Source organism: Aptenodytes patagonicus, chromosome 1 (genome assembly GCF_965638725.1).
Source record: "Aptenodytes patagonicus chromosome 1, bAptPat1.pri.cur, whole genome shotgun sequence".
Taxonomy (NCBI): domain Eukaryota; kingdom Metazoa; phylum Chordata; class Aves; order Sphenisciformes; family Spheniscidae; genus Aptenodytes; species Aptenodytes patagonicus.
In genome coordinates, this window is record NC_134949.1 from 15354649 (window position 1) to 15377229 (window position 22581).

Sequence of the window (22581 nt, forward strand, 5' to 3'; positions counted from 1 at the left end):
GAAGTATATTTCGAGGCAATTTGAGTAATCCCAAATGTTTAGTGAAATCAATTATCAAACAGCCAAGCGGTCCCAACCTTAGACTTTGTAGCAGTTAATTTGCTTGGTGCATAAAAATAAGGCTCCAACCCCAAAATGTTGGCCAAATGTTCAGAGGTGATTACGAATCAGGCGGTGTTTTCATGCATTCCAAGGATCTCACTTTCAGGAAGCATTTAGTAAAGCCTCATGAAAAACATGGCACCCATAATTGCTACTGACTTACTTAAAACATTTAAGCTTCCTGGTGATGACAAGCAGCACCTGCTTAAAACAGTGCTAAGTAGTCTCTGCAGCATGACTTGGAAGAGTATCTGTGCTGAGCACTGGCACTCGGCAATGTTTAAATTGGACTTTTTTTCTTTTTTTTAACAATTGTTTCTTCAGCTATATTTTTTATGGACGTTGACAACCAGCTGACAAACAGGATGTGTTTTCTAGCACTACATCACCCCTCTCATCCTAAATAATACAGATGAATATAAATAAATAGCATATCTATGTATAAGAATGATGTGGGGAATATCTAAGGTGGTACATGGCCGTGAACAACCACAGTAGTAATTAGCTATGAAGTACTACATCCACCGTGGTCCTTCACTGAGTGGGTACATGTCCGCTCATTAGGAATCCCCTCCGATCACCGCCGCGGATGCCTGGATCCACCACAGGGGAAAGGCACCCAAAGCCTAGGGGACCCCGGGAGCCACGGCGAGCCGGGGAAAGGGGAGGCCGCGGTGGCCGGAGGCGCCGGCCCGGCGGGGCAGTGCCCCGGCAGGGGAAGGGTGCGTGAGGAGACCCCAGCGGGAGGCCTCGGGCGGGTTAACAGCACCCCGGCCAGCTGCGAGGGCTACCTGCCCGCCCCCGAAGGGCTCTCCGCCCCGCCGGCGGCTCGCGGCAGGGCGAGTCGGGCCGGGCCGGGCCGGGCCGGGCCGGGCCGCGCAGGCAGGCAGACCGCCCTCCTCTCCCTGCCTCCCTCCCTCCGGCGGCGCGGGCGGGGGCGCGCTGCGGGCCGCAGTCCCCGGCGGGAGGTTGTCATGGTTTCCCGGGTCACATGTGTGCCAGGTTCCCCCGGCGCGGGGGGAGGAGGCGGCGGGGGCGGGGAGGCTTCAGTCACGGACGGGGCCGCCGCGCCAAGTGTGGGGCGAAGCGGAGCGAGCCGCCGCGACCGCCGCCGAGGCTGCCAGCGAGCCGCTGTCCCCCGCGGATCCGCCCCCCGCCCGCTCCCACCTGCGCCGCTGCCGCCCGCCCCTTTCCCGTTGCCCACAGGCGGTCCGCCGGGCGCGTCTCGTCCCCGGGCTGCGGATCCCCGGCCCCGGCCGCCGGCTCTCCCCCCTCCTCCTCCTCTCCCCTTCCCCTCTCCCTCCCCCTTCCCAGCCAGGCTGAGCGCCCCCCCGGCCGCCCCGGCATGAGCATCTCCATCCCGGCGGGGCTGACGGAGCTGCTGCAGGGCTTCACGGTGGAGGTGCTGCGGAGCCAGCCCGGGGACCTGCTGGAGTTCGCCCTCCAGTACTTCGGGCGTCTCAAGGAGGAGGCGGCGGCGGCCAAGGCGGCGGCAGCGGCGGAGAAGGAGGGGAGCGGCCGCAAGGCGGGCACCCCGGCGCCCGGCCATGACAAGGGCGGCCAGCCGCCGCGCCGGGCCCCCCCCGACGCCCGCGGGGTCAACTTCGCCGAGGAGCCCATGCAGACCGACTCCGAGAGCGGCGAGGACGAGGAGCAGTTCCCGGGTAATGCCCCCCCGCCTCGCCCGGCCCTGGGGGGAAGGAGCGAGCCGGCCGGGAAGGGCGGGCAGGGCGGGGGCGGCTCCCTCAGCTGCCCGGGCGCAGGTGGGCAGCTTGCGAGGGGAGGGGTAGGGAGGGGGCTCCCGCTTCAGCGGCCTCACGGCTGGGTGAGGGGCGGGCCCCGGTTAGGGGGAGGGCGTGGGCCGCGCGCAGGCCCCGGCCCCAGCCCCAGCCCCGGTGGTTGTGGGCCGCGCGGGTGCGACTGCGGGGCCGGTGAGCGGCGAGGAGCACGTCGGCCTCGGCGACTGGAGTGTGAATGGGAAGAGGCGGCCTCCTCGGCTGCACCGTGGGCAGGTCCCCCGCTTGCGTTGACGCCAACGGGAGGTTTCCCGTCTCCCGCCGCAAACTTCAACCTCCCGGGCTTTTCCCTTTTGTTCGTCAGTGCTGGTTGTTGGGCGCGCAGGTAGCACCAGAGTCTGCAGCTGTATTGCTTACTGCGTATAGGCCTGTAATATTCCTAACAGAAGATCTATATATTTCCTTTTTAGAAGAGCACAAGAGAGCAAATCTACATTTTGTAATTAGTCCCATGGCACGTCTACCTTAGAAAACACCTCTCATGGGCATGTTACTGTATTTATGCACTTGATTAAGCATTTACATAGATGTACTTACATGTGTTTCAAAAAGTAGAGCACAATTTAAAACATAATTTCTTCTTGAAAGCCAGGGTGAAATTTTCCGCTGGGTAGAAGGGCCTATGGAGCAAGCGTAGCTGTGAGGACAGCAAAGAACGTATGCGGTATCGTTGTGTTTGAGGGTAACACCTATCTGCACGCAGCTAATGATACCTTATCTTTGTGTGGCTGACAGGCTTTATTTAGAGACAATGTCAATCCATCAGCTGGTCTGATTTAGGGGACGAGTAGTAGCTGTCTCTGAAGGGTGTGTAGCGCTTCGTCTTTGTGTCATGAGCAGGCTAACCGAAGGGTCAGTCAGTACGGTTAGATGCTGAGAGGTCAGTCAATAAGGTTAGAGGGAGAAGAGAAAGCGTCCAAGCATCTTTATTGTTAGCTTTTTTTTTTTTTTTGAGAACAGCTTGAAATTGAAGTATATCTCATCAGGTCATTGAAGCATTCATCCCTCCAGGTCATGCTAGAGGTAGATTTTCTTAGCAGAGTACAGAATCCAGCTATTTGCTAGATGAGTATCAGTGCAGTTTTTAAAATAATGTCTTATGTGCATTTTATCAGGAAAAAATGTAGATGTTTAAGAACTGGGTAAGTTTTCTAAATGCTTTATGTTACACTGTAAGATAGTCGCCATTCTTTTCATGTTCTTTGCAGCTATACCACGTGCATTTAATGAGAATTTGAATCTGTCAATCAGATTTATGTGGTAATTTTGAACTCTGATTATGTGAGATTAGTAAAAATCTGGAAATTTGCTGTCTTTGAAAACTGAAATGGTGATAATGTGGAAGAACAAAATTATCTTAATTCACTAACACTAGACATGGTTTTCGAATTATAACACTAAACAGACTCATTGATGAATGGAGAACTGGAATGTGGTATGGAGGGAAGTGTAGAAATGTAGCTTGATTTATTAGCATGTATGTGTTACATATGTAAACTTTACAGGGTGTTTTAAGAAGCTTTCTAAGCTTTTCTAATGAATACCTGTAATCAAGATTCTCTTGATATTCTTTTTGTTGTGATCATGAAGAAGGAAAGCTATTATTGTTAATATTCTCACCAAGGGACATGCTAGAATGACTTAGTTTAACTAATTGATTTACACGTTTGATAAAAACCCTTTAAAACATCACATTTTTAAGCCTAATATATTTTGAAAGTTTAATTGTATTATGGCTTGTAATTTCTGTCAGTTGGAATAATTAATAATTAAAAGTAACAAAACCAGAAATATTTGTGAAACCATGTGGTGAAAAGGTGAATAATAAGTAAGTTATAATAAATGATTACTAATGGTGTGCTTGTGTATGTGTGCGTTATGCAGGAGTGTGTATTTTAAATTCAAATTTTACATCTGCCCTGAATATGTATTCTTTTAAGGAAACATAACAATGCATCCACTCAGCCTTTTGTTAATAACTGGAAGCATAAAGGCTTGTATTCAGATCATTGTTTAATGGGTTTAAATGCCAATTTAAAAGCATATTTCTTTTGTGCTTTTGCTTCCTGTTCCTATAAGTAGCAATTCTTGAACTTAAGTTGGGGGGGGGATTTTTTTTTTTCTTTTCACTTTTTTCTTTTGCCTTTATGAATAATCAAACTGCTTCTGTATAGTCATTTTGTCCTGTTTGTATACTGCTTTCATACAGGAGAGGAAAACAAATTGGAAAAGTTTATAAGCAAATGTAAAATAAAAACCCTGGGAAGGAGCTCAGACCTGGTGGTGGTATCTTTTCTTTGTTAAAGCAGCACACTTGAAATGTCAAGCTGACAGTATTCCTTAATTCAAACAGGACGTTGTTGAGAGCTCCTTGTAAATGCTATTGTCTCCAACTTTCTTTTTTTCCCCCCAGTACATGTTTCTAAATACCTACAAGCACTGCAGCTGAACTCTTCTGTCAGTATTAGTTTTGTCCTTGAAATGCATTTTGGAAGGTACATCAGCATTATCCTGTTTCAGAAATGACGAGCTAAGGCATAAGCTGTGTTTAAAAGAAAAAGCCCTATACTCGGGATTAAGAGTCATATGTGAACCATGAATTAAACTCTATTCTGGTCCTCTGCTGTGTCCATTACATCAGTTGCAGAAATCAAATAAAGTTAAAAGCGGTTACCTTGTCTGGAGGGAGAACTTTATTGTATTGGTGTCGTAGTTCTGAATTGGCGCTTAGAGTTAAGGTGACCTCTGAAATGACATTCTTTAGGTTCAGAGTATTTAGATTATCCCCTTCTGAACACAGTGCTTAATTTGGGAATGATTTTTAGGTCTTTTTTTTTTTTTTTAATATATTAAGTTGTCCTACACGGGTGTATTAGCATTAATCAGTGACCGCAACTAATTCCTACTAATACTAATAGCAATTACTAAATTGAATAGGACATATACATAAAAATGAGCCCCTTTTTAGCAAATTCTTCTAATTTTTTGAAGGTTTGAAGTGCATATTAAAATCTATTATGCTGTGTCTGCAAAATTTGAAAATGCTCGGTAAGTTATTTGTTCTTTTACAAATGACTATACTTTTCTCTTTACATTACCACTTACATGTCGATGTGCATCTTATTTTGATGGGTAATAACCCATGTCATTTGTAACAGCTGTTTTTAAATATTTGCCATAGCTAAAAATTCATATCTCATCTAGCCTTAATATGAATTAGTAGAGATGTTTTTAGAAGCAACATTGCTGTTCTTCAAACTCAAAAATTGCAACGCTGTATGTACCATTTGGTGTCATGTAGCCTCTGTTTACTTTGTTTTTCTTTTGTTTTACTTGGGTTTGTTTTGGTGTTTTTTCTCAAATAGTGATGTATTTTAACAGGAAAATACTACAGCTGTCCCTCTCCTCCCCCGTGTGCTTCTGTTGGTGTGTTGGTTGCTTTGAGTTCCTTCCTTGAAAACTTGAGCTAGAAAATGCAAGTACATATCTCAGTTTTATGCACTGATTATGCTCAAATAATAAGAGATCACTGCTTAGGTAAAACGTATGTATTCTAGCTTACAATATCAATGTTAAAGGCATGTCTTTATTTTAGTTCCTCTGTTCGGTCTGAGTTGCTTTACATACATACTATTTGTACAAATTTTGAAATAATAGGTAAATTATAGAAACCAGAGCATCGGAGAAGACTTTGCACACAACCACATCCATGCCAGCTTTGTGATGATAAACGGTACTTCATCGGTTCTGTTAACCTTACTTACGGTTTTCTTCCTGAAATTAAACAAAACCAGAAAGCACTGAACAGTTTGTAACCTTCCTGCAGGTTTGTCGTGCGATGATAACTGGTAGATTAGAGTAGTGGAAGGGGTCAATAAGGGAAAGGGGGCAATATAAAAATATGTATAGGTTGTAGTAGGATATCATTAAATCAGGGACCATATAGAAAAACATGTGAAATTCTTAAAAATGTGTATATTCAAATTAAAATCTGGGTTATGGTGGGTGGTGGCTGAAAGCATTACTATCTAATACGTGCTTAGCCAACTTTAGGAATGACGTTTTAATAATTTCTTCAGTCACTCATCTGAAATATAAAAAGAAGTAAAGCATTATTTGTATGGTTGTAAGGACAAACCTAATCAGAGCCAGGCTGGAGCAGCCTTACTGTGGATGCAGTTCAGAGAAGTTTCCAGTTACAGGCGAGTCCCTTGAGAGCGTGTGAGCGTGGCATTTGTTGTTGGTGCACTCCTTGGCGTAGTTTTGGGCTATACCTCCTTGTACTTTTCTAGATTGTGTCCGGTGTAGTTCAGAGCATAGTGTGTGTAGGAGACCATTCAGGATAGGCATTTGGGATGCAGACAGCTTCTGGAGGGAAGGGAATTTTAGCCGTGTGGATGGGTGCCTTGCTGGTTCAGTGGGCCTTGGTGGTCAGGGGATGGCCACTGGCCGCTCTTATCTAGTAGTATATGCAGTCACAAAACCACAAAGCTTTCAATCCTTGCTGTAAATCTTCAGAATAATAGAGCTTTTTGAAATAATGGTTTCCGGTATTTTTGACAGGAGCAAACTAAAATATTTTCTTTCTGCTAACAGTTATTTTAGAAAGCAAACTTGAGCAAGTTGGCAGTTTAGTCTTCTTTTTCTTTCTTTAGGGATTAAAAAAAAAACCCCTAGTCTGACCCAGGTGTTTTATTCAGGTTGGGAGAATTGCAGTCCAAAAACTTTAGTTTGACAAAATTATGAGCAACTAGAAATGTGAACTTGTAATGGGTAGCATTTAGTAGTCTTTGTAGTAAGGAGTATGGTTCCCTCTCAGATGTGCATATATTTGTGATTGTAGATGAAAAGCATACTTTTGCTATAACCACTTTTTTTTTTTTTAAGTATGTTTGTATTGAGATTTTAGTTGAAATGATAGCAGCCTCCACTCAAAAGTATATATGTATCCCTGCTCAAAACAAAAGCATGCATGAGTGAAGGTGTCTCTGCTGGCTATTATTTTGTTAAAGTTTGTGTCTTTTAAGAGAAGCATTTAAGAGAAGGAGGAGAAAATTCCAAAGACCTAAGGACAGAAAAGTAGTAGAACTATACCAAAACCACTTGAATTTATCTCCAGCTTCTTTTTTGCTAAAGAAACAACTTGAAACTGATTTTGGCTGACTGCTCAGCTCAGGAAAAAAGAGAACAGCATTAATTCAATAGTATAGGAAGACATAAAATTGTGTTGGCATGAGTTTGTAATGATTGCATTATGAATGATAAGGTATAAACTGTGCCAGTACTAACATTTGCACACCACCACTCTGTTTCTTGCACAGATCATGTCTGTTTTAAAGGAAAACTGGCTTCCTCAAGAACGCTGTAGGAGTTTTGTGTCACTTGCTGACTTTGGTTCAGTTTCCCAAAGAAACCTTACATTTTTTTCCCTGTGTTTACTCCTGTTTATGCATTTACATGAATGGAAAAACAATTACTTTTTTTTTTTTCAGTGAACAGAATAAAAATGTATCCGTGGACACTAAGAAAGTGCCTGTTTTTAGAATGTACTCCTGTTTAAGTTATAAAAACCAATGTAACAGCCTAGCATTTGTAACCTGCGCAGAGATGCTTCATGCATTTGTCAGTAAGTTAAGCTTGGTTTAATATATCTCTCTCTCTCAGGGTTTATCCCCAATCTTTTACGCAAAAGTATTGCATTCTGTTCTCTACTTCTGTCCAGTGAGAACCCTCAGTCTGAGGGAAATCTACCTTAAATAGTCAAATCTCTGCAGACTCATTTGCCTTAGCTGCTCCTGTAAATCTGGAACATATGGTTTGGAAATCACACATTTAGATCACAAGGTACAGATTAATCAAGGTACGGGCTGCTGCCCCGCTTCTGGTTTTCCAATATCAAAGATGACCTCTAGATTGGGAAATTTCATTTGTCAGGACAGTGATGAAAGAAACGAGAAGGCAAGGTGGAAGGCAGGACATAGAGGCAAAAAAGCAGTCAGTGTGTGGTAAGGAAAATGCAAAGGTAAAAGCAAGAGGAAGGAGGAGGGACAGAACTGAAGTAAGGGGAGGAAGATAAAAGAATAGAGAGCATATGTGAGAGCAAGTGCATTAAATTCTCTGCTCTTATTTTCTCTACCCAGATATAATCCTGCTCTCGTCATGTATACATCCCAAATTTATGTTCCGAATTTTCTATGAAATTCTGTTTGGCTTATAAATGTATTTCAGAAGAGCATGAATGCAAACTTAAACTAAAATTAGTGGTCAATGCATTGTATGAATGTGAACTTGGTCATTTGATGCTGAGAGATCTTTTAAATATTTTGACATGGTCATCTGCCATATTACCATACCTGGAGACTCATAACACTTATATTCTAACGAGCGTGTATTCTAATGAAAGTTTCAACCAGAGTTTTTCATGGAGAATCCAGATTGTTCTCAACCATTTTCTGTTTCAAAAAATAATAGTGGTCATCGTCAAGAAAGTGAATAGGCACGTAGGTGCAGCTGCAGTCTTCATAGAGAGTTAAGATGGTTTTGGTACTGATGGAAAAATGAAATATTGAATAGTACATAACAAACACTTTGTGAAATGTCCCTTTCTTTAGTGCTTAATAAAAATCACACTGGTTATTTCACCAACTATTATTTTAATGGGAATGCCTTAAAGTCATGCTATAGAAAAACTATTCCCACTCCAGGTTTGAGCTCTTCTTTCGAGTTTCAAGTGAGTATAATTATGGAGAAGTTCTGTGCTTTTAAAAGGCGAGTGATTTTTAAAAAGTGAATGAAGGAGGGAGAAGGCTTTGAGAAAAAGAGCCATTTAAAATGGCTCAGTATTCTGTGCTGTCGTACGTGAATTAGAAGAAAAAGAGGTGATCTTACTAGGGATGATACATTTATCACATAGACTTTTTATATTGTAGGTTGTTATATGGATGTGGGTGCATAAAAGATGAAGTCCATGTATGGATGAGTTACAACGTGCTAAGTAAAACTGTTAAAAGAAATATGCACATCTATAAGTAGATATTATTACCGTAAGCATCAATTATGGTATTGTTTGAAAACAGTCTTACGAGAATTCTAAAGGAAATATGTACTTATTTTTTTTCCTTTTCTTTGGGACATTGAATGATGACACAGATAACTCTAGATAGCTTTATGTAGAGGTTTTATACTGAAAACCCTTATCCTTTCAGGGAACCCTTTCAGGCTAATCCTTTCACTTGCTGGGTAGGAATGATAACCTGTTTACCTCATGGAACTGAACAGGACGTTCTTACTGTGAATTTTGGTCATGACAAGTAATTACAAACTTTTCTTTTTATTTAATCATTTTCTTTATAGAATACGTTTTTGTTCTGTAGATCAGTTTTCAGTCATAGTACTAAACAAGATGTTGTTGAAGAGGGTGAAGTTTGGCTTTGAGTGTTTAAGTGTCCTTTGTTTTCTCTGTTTTTTACTTTTCTAATTGACTGGTGTTACTACATTTTTCCTTGAAGACAGGCTTCGTGTTTGTCAATTGTTTTTAATTTAGAAATTCGAAGAGCTCTATTTCAAGTTTTTGTGCCTTTGGCGATAAAAATAGCCGAAGTACTCACACAGAATTTCTATTTGCAGTCTCTAGGCAGTGTAATACATGAATCCAGATTTAAATCGATACAGCAAGTAACCTGGAAGACGTACAGTTTTGGGGCTACATCAAAAAGATTATGATAATCAAATGTCCAGTGCCTCAGTCAGCATTTTTAATTATACCACACAAAAAAGTGTGAGATCTGAAGTGAAGGGGTATGTGGACAGGCAAGTGTGTCTGAAGTGCATGGGAATAAAATGCAGGTTGTAGGGACAAGGTATCCACAGAGTGAACTAAACAACAGCCATATGGCAATTTGCCATCCTTTCCATAAAAGGCATCCTTTTAGCATTGCTGTTGAGAAAAGTAATTTACAGACCACAGATAAAATGAGGAAATTATAAGGAATGAAACAATAAAAAAAAAATCCAAATTTTAATTTAGTCAGCCTTGTACTGTAGCACTCTGGGTAATGGAAGGTAGGGTGGTAAAACACATGCTGTAACAACAGAAAGTGTTTTTTGCTTGTATGTTTGCCTCTTAAATTGCTCTGCTTAATGATATTAAGAAAAAATCATCAGAGCAGGAATTTGAAGCTGAGAGCTTGCGCAGGTAAAAGCTGATAATGAGAATAGCTTTCTTACACATACTGTTTCAGTTATTTGACTAAAGTGGTGTTTGTAAAGCTGGGCTAAAAGGGCCAATTAGTAAATATTATGAAGACTTCCTTAGTGGAGGGACTAGAAAATTGCTGTATAAAATACATTTTTGAAAGGAGGAGAAGCAACATGATCTTTCCTGCTCAGACTTGTTTGAGATACCATCCTGCTTGTATAAAGATCTTTATAACAGCGTCAACCCCTTCTGAATCCCTGTGATGCAGATGTAAAATGTGTTTTTATAAATAGTGATAGTCTCTTCATTGTATAACTTTTTAGCAGACGTGTCTATTGTAAAACATACCAGACAGAAGGAAAAGAAATCCTTGCCCAACACTGGAAAGAAAACATTCCTTGGAAAGCCTCAGTATAGACTATAAATAAAAGATGTACAGAAACCTCAGTGTTGGGATGGATACAAGCTGGAACCAAGTGTAAACATTCAGACTTGCTAGCCTGAGAGCACAGGCTGAAAGGTTTGGTGTGTTTTCCCATTCTGATTTTAATGATAGATTTGCAAGGCTAGTGTGAAAAACAAAATCCGTTGCCATGAGTTATAAGGCGTTTGTAACTGTTGCAGGGTATGAATTAAATTGAACTCAAGCTGTCCATGACAGCATTGTTGTGGCCTTTTTTTTGGATGACCCCACAAATGAGTATATATTGTCACTGCACTGATCTGGTCCTTCTAATTTGTTTCCCATTACTTTCACCACTGAACTTGTTCCCTTTTAGATCCGGTCTCTGAAGCTGTAACACTTCTTTTCATTGACGCTTAAGGAACTCCATCGTTAGGCCAGTAATTGCCTTTGGTAAAAAGTGCAGACTAATGTCACAAGTCCTTGAAAGAGGTGTTGAGCAAGAAATTTTTAAGTTTTCCTTTTTAAGGTTTTGCAAATAAATGTCTACAAGGTAGTAAGTATGTTTAAACACTCTTCCTGGATTAACAGTGGTTAAGAGCTTTAATGACAAAAACTTTCTCTAATGGAGAGCTGGGATTGTCCTGAGATTTCTTGTTCTCTTCCAAAACAATGTTTGTGATTCTTGTCACACTTACAGTCAGAAACAATTAAGGTGTGTACTATAGACATATGTTAAAATCTTCTGAAGACTTTGAACGCAATGTTTTCTACCATTCTAATAAACCATTTTTTCATCATGAATGAGTTTTGAAAAATGTAGGTTCTCAATAATAGACACTACTAAACATTAAAGGGACAGGGTTTTTTTTTTTTCAGTTATGCCTAATTTCTATTGAAATCGAGGAGTTAGGATCCAGGTACCTTTATAGATCTGCTTTTTCATGAGTCTCTCTAGTACTACATCCAGTCATTGTTTTATCTTTAGTTCTGGGTTGGATTTTTTTTCTGGTTTTAATGTGTAGAGTTTTCTCTTTCCAGCCATTTCATTCAATGCCTTTGAGTAACGTTCAGGCATCTTTCTCTAAAAGCCATCTTTTAGCTGATAATTTATCTGTCTCTAATTGTTTTTAATAGGTACTCAAAACATGAGAAACTCTGATCTAGCCTTCACCACTACATTATTTAAGCATTTGTGAGGTAACTTAAATATAGAGTTAACATCCTTCCTTCCTTCCTGTTGCCTCAACCTACAGGAAAAATTATTTCATGGCTAATGCACATATAAAAAATTGATCTGAAAGTAGGTAGACGGTTATTTATTCTTAGATACTGCTAACTTCAATTCTTGGTAAAAATTTATGTGCAGTATTTACCTGCGTGTCTCCCTTGCTAATCTGTCAGTTTTGTCCTACTGGAATGTAGCTGCTGCTGGCAGTTGAGGTGGGAGTAGACATAGATTCATTTCCATTATCCACCTTGCAAAAAGAAGCAGTTTGTTTTTCTGGTTTTGCTTTCTTCGGAACACTTACAAAATGGAGCCGCTGTTTTAAGTGGGCTGTAGTTTGCTGTCTATCTGGAATATATTGTCATATGAACGCAGCCCATCTGTAATTATTTCAGGTTATGGCCTCAAAAAATTGGAAAAAGAAGAGAAACAATTTCATGCTTTCTCTAAGTCCATCCTTCAGATCATTGCATTCAGCACAGATGCAGGCTTTGGGATGTATAAGGAGATTGGGAAATCTTGGGATCTTGGGAAGTCTCAATTGAAGAACAGTTTGAGCTTGTGAGAGAAAGGTGTGCTTTCCGTGCAAACGTTTAGGCATTTGTCCTCTTCTCTGACTTCATTTTTGGGGAGTTTTGGGAGTGTGGCACAGCTTCTAAAGTTTTTTAATGTGAACTTCTGTAAATACTGCTAGAAAGACCTGACGTTCATGCTGTTGCCAAAATTGGATGCCATTGATCCGTTTCCACCAAAGAGAGGGTTTTCCTGGGGAGGTTATATGGAGCATAAGAAGAAGGCAATGAGTTGCAACCTACTTCTTCCATCTCAGCTGTCTTTTTTTCCTAAAGGATCTTTCTCATGCACTGGATTTAAAAAAACAAAACAACAACAACAACAAAACAGTAGTAAGAGACAGTAACAGCATTTCTGTTTTTCACCTTTTGTTGCTGTTTAAGAGTGTATCGAGTGTTTTGTTTTCCTTCTGCTTTTCTCAATATGCAAAATTAAGAAGATTGCTTGACCTGCTATTTATACAGAAGCTCGATCAGTGGCTGACATGCATTTCCCTTGTTTTGAGATAAAGGCTTATTTGCAGTTCTGCTTGACAGTAATGGAAGATAAATCACAGAAATGTGTGCGATCACACTTCTCAATTGAAAGGAGGCAGGTTGATAGTTACAATTCTAGCATGACACTTACTGTCTTCATAGCTGTAACACCAGATAATGGAAGACAATCTGGGAGTGAGTTGAAGTAACGTGCATGTATAGGCCTTTTGGAAGAAGAGGCAAGTTCTCATGGGTCCAGATCATTGTAGTGATCTTGGTGTCAGCCTGTGCCTCATTGCGTGCTTACTGGAATATACTTTTTCATGTTAGAAAAGTGTTTTTACGTCTAATTCTGGAAGAGTTCTGCCACCATAGGATCTGAATCCTTGACAGAATCAAAACAAAGCATGCGAGTGAGCTTCAGAAAGAAACATCTTTTAAGTCCTACAGGTCAAGGAGCCTGTTAGCACTTGTCCCTAATAAAACAGGCCATTTGTTATCTCTCTGGCTCGGAGGCGACAAACCCAGGGTCCCTTTTTGGGGAGCTGGTCCATGGTCCCTCCCCTTGGGCAGGAACTGTCCAGCTGGGCAGTGCTAGAGGTCCCCGCCGGCAGGCTGGGCACTGCCAGGGCGTTGTGCCACTGGGATGGGGAAATTCAACCATTGAGCAAAATTATGTTTGTTCTTTTCATGTCCCTAGAGTTTTCTGTGCTTTCTGAGATGTGTTTTACTTCTGAGGAAGGAGTTATCATCTGTGGCAGTGGTAGAAGTCAGTACATTGCAATCCGATGTATCACCTTCAACATTTATTGCAAGTTCCTCTTCAGTGGATTTTTTTTTTTTAAAGTTTTGATGTTTTATTTGCTGAAGCTGTTACCAGTTGCTTGTGAAGAACTAATAAAACTGACTACACAGCACTGAACATACAAACTGGCACACACCTCTATTGTTTCTTTCAGTCATAGTGTAAAAATCATAGTGTGAAGTTATCCCAGCACTCTAATTGGTTGGTGTATGTTCAGTTGGGGTAAAAACAAAAGAAAACATCGTTTATGGCCTGAAAGAGCTAGTTGGTGTATGACATGGAGTGTGTATCATACCCTTGCAACATTTAGTTTTATTCAGGAAGCACATTACTAAAGGTAGATTACAGTGTTCAGATAGGGGCAGCACCTGAGTGCCTGTGCTTCAGAGCCGTCTAGCACTGATTAGCTGGCTGACAGGCCAAATGAAGCAGACCAGTACTGGATTTATGTGACCTTTCCTTCGTGGTGGATAGCAGTTTGGTGTCAGCTTCTAATTTTCACAAATTAGCAGGGACTTTTTTGCTTTGAGACTTTCTTAATTGTTAAATTTAATTGAGATTGTTCAGCAAGTTCAGAAGCTAGTAAGGGGAACAAGCAGGTGGATAACGTAGCGGTATGGACTTTGCCGTGAACCAAGGTGAAAGAAATGAAGCAGGAAGCAGTTTTCTGGAAATGAGGTAGTTATTACTGACAGCAGTTTATAGCAACAGAGCATGCAATAGCCCTTATTAATTGCCTTTTTTTTTTTCTTTTTTTTTTTTTTTTTAGCAATTGGTATATCATTTGCAAAATGAAATGGCTCTTGCTTGTTTCCAGTGTTTAAATGGTTTGTGCTGAAACTAATTTAAAATTGACAGGTCAGGTTCTGTGGAAGCATGCTCTTCCCTGCTAAATATCAAGAATAGAAACATAATTGCTATTACACTTATGACAGTTACCTGTTACTGTAACCGACACTTGGAAAGTAATAGGAGTCTGGCTATTGCTGAAAAGTATTTCTTTATGATTTTTTTGTTTTGTTTTCATTTGGAAAAGGTACAAAGGTCAGAATATAAACACATGCACTGTTTTAAAAATGTAAAGGCAGAGCCAAGAAGATTTACGCATTCATTCCGGAAACTGTACTTTATATTTACTTCTGGCTAGGAACTGACATCGTTTAACTTGTGTTCTATGTTCCAGGACAAAACAGTTTATAGAGCTGTAGAACTACCCTTTTTTTTAGATGAAGGGATGAATTTAACTTTCGTCTCAATGTTAGAGGTTTTTTATGGAGTACATTTTAGGTAGTAAAGTTTGTTTTCTCTAAAAGACTACCCTCATACTTCTTATTGCATAAATTGTGTATTAGAGATTCGACAGTTGCAATGTTTTCTAAAGATAACTTCTTTTAGCGTAGTTTATGTTTGACATCGGTTTCTGTGTTTATAGAGTGAGGAATCGAATGCATATAACCGATTGTACTTTAAGGAGTGGAAAGAAGGTTGAAGTTTTGTAGTCTGTAATTGGAAAGTCACGCAAATTCCAATTAGACTGTGAGATGAAACTCACCACTGGATATAAACTGTCACTTTCTTCTGTTTCTATTGAAAGGAAGTTTAATCATAGTTCTCAGTTCTAAAAATTTCTTTTTGGTGTTCAGTAGTTTTGATTTCTAAAATAATACATATTATTATTATTATTTGACTCGGTTAAGTCCTACATATTTTATGCAAGTGGTTTGATTTCTAAGTAACCTCTTGTTTTAACAGCAAAAGGAGAATTTGGCTCTGGAGCTGTGAAACAAATGGAAGAGGCATGTTAATCAGAATTATTGGCATGTCTGTAAAATTGTATAGTGTTCAACGGTAATACTTCTAGAAATTTTAAGGTCATGATACAGGAACACCTACAGGGCCTATGAAGCTATATGCTTTAGAAAATACATACATGTCTATTTTTATAGGCTGGCCTGATGAAGCTCTTATGGTCTGTCAAGTTAGCGATAAACACATTTTTAAATGAGCGTATATGGTGCAGTATAGTAACTGAGGGCAACTTTTCCCATATCCTACCAGTCATAAGACATACTTAAAAATTGTGCAAAAAAATTTTATTTAAATACTCTGTGGGTCTGGATGAAATCCATAAGACAAAGGAATTTGGACTGAAGGCTAAGGTTTGGTCTTTTCTAATCTCATCCCTTGATAATCATCCTTTAAGGAAGAAGAATTAAAGCAATTAAAAATAGGGCTCTCAGAGTTAAGACAAAGGGGTTAAATCTCCATGTGTGTCACGGACTTGCTGGTGTGCCTTTGAGTAGTTTGCACTGTATGCCTGAGCACACGCTGTGGCTTGGTAAAATGGAATACTTGCCATCCCCATCTTTCAGGGACCTTGTAGTAGTATGTGCATGAAGGGTTGTGAGGGGCTCATGTAGCATTGTTTACCTGCAGTACTTTAAAAAACCTCTAATATTTAGAGTCGAGGTCCCAGCTGAAGCTAGAATTTGGTACATCATTTTTTCTGGCCAAATGTAGAAAATAATGGATTTCTCTTTCACTGGAATGTGCAGGAATAATCAGCAAAGCTCTTGTAAACAGAAGAAATCTATATGGCCTGTTTAGGCTACAAAGTTTGCCTATAAAAGGAGTACCAAAATTGAGAAAGCTTTAGTGAATTTTGCCATTGTCTTACATAGATCTAAGCCAGCTTGCCATCTTCCAGATTTTATCATAGGAGAGTGCTGATAAAGTTCATAATAACGATAATATTGTGCTCTAATGAAAAGAAGAGCGTATTCCCAAATGGACGTGAACTCATCTAGGGGAGTGTGGGGGCAGAGCCACAGGGCAGGCTGGAGATGGAAGCTCTATGAGCCTGAGTGAGTAGGAGGGAGCAGCAAAAGGCAAAGCTGTTCACCCAGCCAGCAGCTGCCCCAAAAGGGATTGGCCGTTGCAGGGAGTGGAACGTGCTGGAGGTGGCCTTGGGTAGCTGCACCCTCAGCAGCCAGTCCTTCTCAACCAGAGCAGATCACCACAAGCACAACCTCACACAAAGCGAACGCAGAACTGTCTCCTCTGCCCGCTGAAGAGATTGCATTGCTTGATATTCCTAATCCATACGGTCATTTACCAAATTGCTTATACAAAAGATAGTTTGTGGTTATTAATATGGACTGCTGGCATATAACCATTACAGAATCCTACATTAAACAATGTGCTCTTCTGGTCACACTTAAAATGAAGGTCACGTATAGACCCAGCCTATAAAGGGTGAATAAATTTGTCTTGTGTCGGTGTTTTTAAAAAAAGTTGTCCTTGTTTGCTATTTTTTAAAAAAAATCCACTAGTAGGACAAAAAGTAGAATTCAATTATTTTTTCTTGTCCAAAATAATTTCAAAAAGAAAAATTAGCAGTAGTACTCCTTGTGTTCACTTCTAGTACCCCAATGTGGATACTGGGAACATAAGTTAAAAGTATTGTTTATCCTAATTTTCTGAAGTTGAGTATCCTTTAATTTCAGAAACTTTCTGAAGCAGTCTACTTTTTTTTTAAATTTGTTGAGAAAGCAAGGAAGCAATGTTAGAAATTTACAAGTGTTTTACAGAAATGGATTTTATTTTTTTTCTACTGAGGGTATAATGTAAAACATGCATATTCCAGTAAATTGAAAAAGAAACTCTAGTCTGTCGTCTTTGTGGACACTTGAATATCCAGACCACTAGGTCGGAGTCAGGCATCTTATCTGCTTTTTAGCATGCTTGCTTGCACATTGACTTGGCTTCAAGAGAGGAGCTTTCGTGCTTGCTGTCGGAATATGGTGTGGCCTGGGGAATAGGGCATTTTTTTTTGGAGGTGTGGGTTGCTGATCTGACATGTAACAAGTCAGGCAAACTCATCCTTTAGTTTTTTGTTTTTCCCTTTCTGATGCAGAGTCTTGACCTTTACTGTTTACCTGCTCTAAAAGAAGTAGAATTTCTTGAAAGGCGGTGGGTGTTGGGGGAGGACACCAGACACAGAGTAAAGAGTTTTTGCCTTGTCCCCAAGGCAGAGAGTCAGAGCAAGACTCCAGATCTCCAGCTGTGTCTGTTGGTCTGCCTTTATTCTGTCTCTGTATATTTCCGTGTTCAGTACCTGAATCTCATTTTCTCTGCCCCAGTGAGTAACAGTGAATAGATGACATGAAAAAGTGTGTGTCAGACTTTTTGGATGGGTCTGGAGGGAAGGGATCTTTGCATCATGACCACGTATGTTTCTTACGATTGGTTTTAGCTGTCTTTCAGGTAATAGTGTAATTATCAAATGTAATTTTGCTAGGGAATCCAAACTGGGAGCGCAGTAGGTTATTTTTTTCTAAAGCCCTCTGGTGGAAGACCATTATTTGATGCCAGGAGTTATTTCATTGCCTGATGACTAATCAGCCCATTTGGAGAGTTTTGTTATCAAGAGTCATGGAAAGTTGGCCCCTGGTAGGAATCTCACAGATAGTTACAGAAGGAAGTCAGGACAGTGTTCTCAAGCTTTGCTAGCCAGGAGCAGAACGAAATGGGAGTGAAAGTGACTGTGATGCTGAAGTTTACTTACAACAGATGGAACTTTTCAAATGCTACCCAAACTATTGAGCAAAATGGAGCAGCACTGAAAAATCCACTACTCACTACTCAGACATTTCTGAATGTGATCCACAAGTAATTTGGGAGGTACCGTTTGTAAGATCCTCAGTTGATACCCTTCTGGGTAACGGAAACACATTAGATAATGGACTTTGCTTACATAAGTTTCTGCAACTCTTTTGGCATTGTTGACAGGATGATATGTCCATGTGGTGCTCCTTTGTGTGGTTCTTTATCAATAGGGAGAACAATAATTTGTTTTATTGCAAGTCACGGTAGCTCATTGTTGATGGATTTTTGCCATTATCTGCAGTCCTTCAGTTGGTCTGGCAGGTTTCACGATGTCTTCAGTAGCACCTGCATTGTTGGTGCCATGTCGAAAGGCCAGTGTGCAACTAATTCAGCATTAAGCCTGTGGATTTGTGGAGCCACTTAGGTATTGCTGTCACCAGGGATTCTTTGGTGGCCTTCTCTACCCGCTTCCTTGACTCATAAAGCCATTGATGATCATCAACGTGAATCATGCCTGGGGTCTCTGTAGTTAGTGCATCATCAGTAGTCTTGTGGATGTCGATAGTGGTTTTGACTGTCTGAAAGGGAGGTAGAGGCTTGTATTATTAAAGGTGAATCTGTATCCCACCTTCTCCCTCGAGTTGTGTTTGCATGCTGTCCTGCATGTTTGCAAGAGTGAATGTAGAGCAGATATTGCAAGGGTACCTAAGGCCTGCGTTGAAGCGAGTGCAGCTACCAGAACCAGCTGTGCTTCATTCACTTGCCCCTGAGAACTGGAAAGGCCAAATCATGAAGGGTGCTTTGGCTAACAGCTTCACTGTAATCCCTGGCAGCTGCTTGCAGTAATTTAGCATCGCACACATATTGGAAGTGAACAGTAAAATAGTTTTGTTTTGGTTTGGTTTTTTTCCCTTTTCTTTTCAACCTTTGGCTCAACCTCTCAAATCTCAACGCTGTAGTTTCTGGTAGCCCAGGCTTTTATGTTACTGGTGTTAGCCAGGCCTGCAGCCTAAGAGTACAAGGATTTACTAGAAGCAGAAAAACAAAACCCAAAAATGTCCCAAACCCATTCTCAGAAACTACACTCTGACCTGTGGGACCTGAGCTTGGGGAAGGTGTCAGCTACCAAGTTAAGTGACTGGTGGACGTGTTCCTAGCTGGTGGGAGGACACTGGGACTTTTTCACTTTGCTGTTGTTTTACTAGCCGGTTTTGTTGGCTGCCAGACAATGGGCAGTTTGTCTAGTGGCGGGAAGTATGTTATTCGTAGGCTGTTAAACCAGTGAGATGTCTGACCAGGAAATGGGTGACATGCTCTGCCTGCAGACTGCCTTAGGTATTTCGTCAGTCAGCGTGCTGGAGTCAGGAAGCACCATCCTGTCATCGGTATCACCAGCAAGCTTCTTTTATGTGGTAGGAGTGAGGACAGAATAACACTGAAGTGCTTCTCTCCTTGGTCATGACTTTTCTATTTAGATGCTTATATATATTTTGGTGTTTTTTAATTTTTTTTCCTTTTTTGAAACAGTCTCAGTGTTATTCTTCTCATTATATTCAAGCAATAACACCTGGGGTTTGGGCTTTTTTTCTTTTTCTTTTAGAGTCACTGTGCCACTGATGAGGTACATCTCTCAGCCTTTCTCTAAAACCAAGTGGGAGAATGTTGCTTGCCTCATGATCTGAAAGCTAACAAAATTGTCTATTTTAGTTCTGACCAGCTGAGAATGAATTATCATGAAGGCAAAAGAAATTCCCTTTAAGTACGTAATGGTCTTAAAATATGCAAACTTTAAAATACACATCAAGTCCAAAACCTTAAATTTCACCAGGAAGTGAATAAGCAGGCAATGCAGACTGCAGATCGTACATATTCATATACTTCGTCAAGGTACTTTGTAGCACAGGTTTCTGTCAAGGTAGTTCTAGGAAGCAGGCAGAGACTTTGTATAAAAATACTAACTTCAGAAAGTTTTAATGGTGTTTGCCCATGTTGTAATAACCTAATGGCAAAGTGACAAAAACATGAATAATAGTAGGAAAGCCTGAGTCTTAAAGGGTTTGAGGCTTTGGGTTAAACACGGGTATGTGAATGTGTATGGGAGAAAGCAGTTATGTTCACAGTTGTTAAACCGTATAAAATAGATGAGATAATTATAAACTCCACACAAAGGTATACTCCCTCGGAGAAGACTACTGACAGCCATGACATCTTCTCCAACCCACTACCGTCAGCAAGATTGCAACATTGTTCCTTTGCAATAAATATAACTTGCAGGTATTGTTAAGAGACAAAAAACGTAGGCCAAAATTTTGGAAAAAAGAAAAAAAAAAAAGAGCCTAAAGCACAGTTGTGTAATAGTTAAGGGAAGCTGTTGGCTACCAGGAATTCAGGAGAACAGGTCACTCTTATAAAATCTTGGGTGGTCTAGTTTGCAGTTTGTCAGAAATATTGATTCAAGGACAGGTGCAAATTGTTCCTCATCTTATGAGATGGTGATCCTGAAGCCTGATGACCTATAAAATATCAATTTGATAGTTTCACAGATGAGCAGCACCACCCAACTGATTTGGCATTGCTGGTAGAGCTTTGGCAGAATGACCGCTTTTTCTCTCATTCTGACTAGGAACATGCATACATTAGTAAATATGCTTCAGGCAGCAAAATTAGAAAGCAGAAAAGAACATGAAATTGGATCTAAATGCCTACGCTGCAGTGTTAGAAAGCAAATAACCATAGTATTCTTAAAATAGCTTATGAAATTTCAAGTGGAAAGAAGCCATTTACAGATGGTAAGAAGATAAAAGCATTACTGACATTTTGTATCAGATGGGGTTTAGTAGCAATTGTAAACTATGCTATGGCTGTAGCAGAATATTCCTTGGAGGTGGTAATAAATTGCTTAGCAAAGAGGAATGTTGCTACAAGTGGTGTTGGGGTATAGTGATCATGTTAAAAAAAAATGAACTAAAAAACCCCAGCCCACTCTGCTAGGCAGAAATAGGCAGTTTGGTAAATTGTACAAAACAGAGGGTGAAAGAAAAACGGGATCTATAGGTGGTGACCAAGCTAAAGCAGCACTCCAGGTCTTGGGTTTTGGCTCTGTGGGAAGGCCTGGGTTTTCATAGCCCAGGGCATGTTCTGGGAAGACTGACCTCCCTCATAGATTTATTCCATTGGTATTTTTAGGCTTAAGTTCATACTTCCTTTTTGCTTTAGAAATATATTGTCTCTGGTGAGTAGAAATCTCCTCATATACGCACCGTTAGTTTTCATCATATGTACTGAGTAACCTGGGGTTGAGGGCAGCAAGCACTCCAGGCCAGCGCTTCTGCACAGGTACACGTCTTCAGCTTGTGCCTAGACAAATTCTAGCACAAATTAACTTGTTGCAGCCTCTGGTATAACTGAGGATTAGAAATACTGCTGTGAATGACTTCCCCCCCCTCCCCCCCCCCCTTACCTAGATGACTGACTAATTTTAATGAGATAATGACTAAGTGTACTGGTCACAAGCGGTGACGAGGATGAATTTGTAAGGGGAAATGTGCTATGTGTAGCATGCGGCACTGTGTAACAGAATGCATATTTCAGATAGAAAAATTGAATACAGCAACGTCTTCACTTAATACTTTTATGTTCTAACATGAGACATTAATTTGAAAGAAGTGATAGATTTAAAAATAAAAAAAGCCCAAATCTTGAACAAGCTGCTTGGGTGGGAAAAGTAAATACGCTCTCCAAGAGTGGCATTTCATTCCCATTAATGGGCTGTGACAGCCCGTTTCACTGTGTTGGGTCATCGGTCTAACACATCAGACAGGCATTTCATCTTTTTATTTTCAGTGTTAGTAATTACGTGCAGCATCAATTATTCATAAGAGCTGAAATCTCTTAACTAATAAAGTGGGAAAGATTTCTTTGCCTCTCTTTTGAGGTTTGTGTTATGACAGGTTAAATAACCAGCTAACTTATGGCATAATGACTGGCTGTATGTACATGTCAAAACATGACCATGGAAGTGTGCTGCTCCATAGTAGCATTTTAAAAACAAATATATTTAACATCAACACTAATTATAACCTGGAAATAATGTAAAAATCCTGAAATAATATATTAGATTCTCTGTTTATTAGATGTTTTCAGGGACTCCAATTATAACATTGCTCTTTTCCTGATACCATAGTGATGCGTTTAAATGGATACACAGCATTTTCATCTTCAGCAAAGCAAAACCCGAGGTATTTATCCACGTATTTAATTCATGTCCTTGTGTGGTGACATCTTAATAATCAATGAATTCATTTGCCAAAAATTTTACCGAGCTTTTTTGGGTTTTGAAGAAATAATTTGTGGCTTGTTACTGTGTAGTCGTCAGAGAGAGGTGAGGTAGGAG

General features: G+C 40.5%; 1 protein-coding gene across 1 annotated transcript in view; it reads left to right on the forward strand.

Moving 5' to 3' along the window:
* The first annotated feature begins 1239 nt into the window (after positions 1 to 1239).
* Positions 1240 to 22581, forward strand: part of PRKAR2B (protein kinase cAMP-dependent type II regulatory subunit beta) — a 99004-nt gene continuing 77662 nt past the window's right edge. The window contains exon 1 of the mRNA XM_076328628.1: positions 1240 to 1766. Coding sequence (XP_076184743.1) covers positions 1448 to 1766 — 319 coding nt within the window. The 5' untranslated portion in view covers positions 1240 to 1447. The remainder of the gene's footprint in view (positions 1767 to 22581) is intronic.